The sequence below is a fragment of the Chaetura pelagica genome, unplaced genomic scaffold, assembly GCF_000747805.2.
Source record: "Chaetura pelagica isolate M959 unplaced genomic scaffold, ChaPel_1.0 scaffold233, whole genome shotgun sequence".
Lineage (NCBI taxonomy): Eukaryota > Metazoa > Chordata > Aves > Apodiformes > Apodidae > Chaetura > Chaetura pelagica.
The window spans coordinates 289,196-290,527 of record NW_009952708.1 but is presented as its reverse complement, the minus strand read 5'-3'; the positions used below and the strand labels follow the sequence as shown (position 1 = coordinate 290,527).

Sequence of the window (1,332 nt, the reverse complement as noted above, 5' to 3'; positions counted from 1 at the left end):
CCGCCCTGGGGGCTGAGCCTCGGGCGCAGGGGAAGGCCCTGCCCTGCCCCATGCTCTGCAGTGTGGGCTCAGGCAGCCTCAGCGCATGGGACCAGCGGAGAGCAGAGGCCTGGCCATTATTGCTGCTGAAGGGCACGGTGCAGGCAGACAGGCCCTCGGGAGGTGGCAGCCCAGCGGGTGCTGGGGGTGCAGGGGGAGGCCGTGCCAGGAGCTGGGCAGAGCATGTCCCAGCTCTGGGCAGACCTGCCCCTGTCACGGCCTGAGCAACCACAACGCAGAGACCCCACATGCTGCCTGCCCTGGGGGACTCGTGTGACCCCCAGCCACCCAGCTGGGGCAGGGGACAAAGCTGCCACAGCAGGGCTGGTGAGTGCCAGGGCCCCACTGCCAAACACCCCGCAGGCGCACAGTATGGCCGCGGGGCCAAGAGATGGTGCAAGACCAGGAGGGTGCTGGGCTGGGGATGGTGCTGGCAGGGTCGTGCCTGGCAGCCTGGGCCAGGGCTGAGGGATGGTGCCGGCGGGTGGGGAGCCCCGGGCTGCTGCAGTGTGGGAAGGGGACGGGGGAAGAGTCTGCTTGCCTGCACTGGTCCCATGGTGCTGTGCAGGGATGGAAATAGGGGCAGGAGGGCTCATCAAAGGGCACTTTGGTCTCTGATGAAGGCAGTCCTCTCGCTGCGGGCCTCGTTCTCCTCACCGTCCGACTCCGAGGGGGCCTCCTCCTGCCAGATGTCGGAGGGGAGCCCCTTGTAGGAGATGATCCCACTGTCCAGGGCATAGACCTTCACGCCCCGCAGGCTGAAGCCTGAGCGTGCCTGCAGCACCAGGAAGACAGTGATGAAGATGACAACGATGAGGACGCAGCTGAGGCTGGCGATAAGGACGGGCAGGTTGGCTGAAGGGGTGGTCTCAGGCAGCCCCTCGCCATCAGCCAGGGCAGGGGATGCCCGGCTGCTCTGCGTCTGGTGGGAGCAGGAGAGGTCCAGGCTGCTGAAGTGGGAGTGCGCCGGGCAGGTCAGGCACTGGTTGGGGCCGGGCCCGGTGCAGGTGGCACAGGAGGGGTGGCAGGGCAGGCAGAGGTGGGGTGTGATGGGCTCCACACTGTTCTCTAGGCTGTAGTGGGTGCTCTGGACGCCGGGTGCGAAGCCGGGAGGGCAGCGTTTCAGGCAGCTCTTCTGGTGCAGGTAGTAGCCCTCCTCACAGACTAAGGGAAAAGCAAGGTCAAGGCAGGCCAGGGGTCGACACGGGCAGGGGGCTGCCTGCGCCCCCCTCCCCTCCCTGCCAGCCCCACACTCACCCACGCAGGTCTGGCTGGGGGGCAGGGGCTTGCGGC

General features: G+C 67.8%; 1 protein-coding gene across 1 annotated transcript in view; it reads right to left on the bottom strand.

Annotated features, from left to right (window-relative positions):
• Window positions 1-634: 634 nt before the first annotated feature.
• FURIN (furin (paired basic amino acid cleaving enzyme)) overlaps window positions 635-1,332 on the bottom strand; it is an 18,213-nt gene continuing 17,515 nt past the window's right edge. The window contains exon 15 of the mRNA XM_009994284.1: window positions 635-1,206. Within this exon, the coding sequence (XP_009992586.1) occupies window positions 635-1,206 (572 nt within the window). The remainder of the gene's footprint in view (window positions 1,207-1,332) is intronic.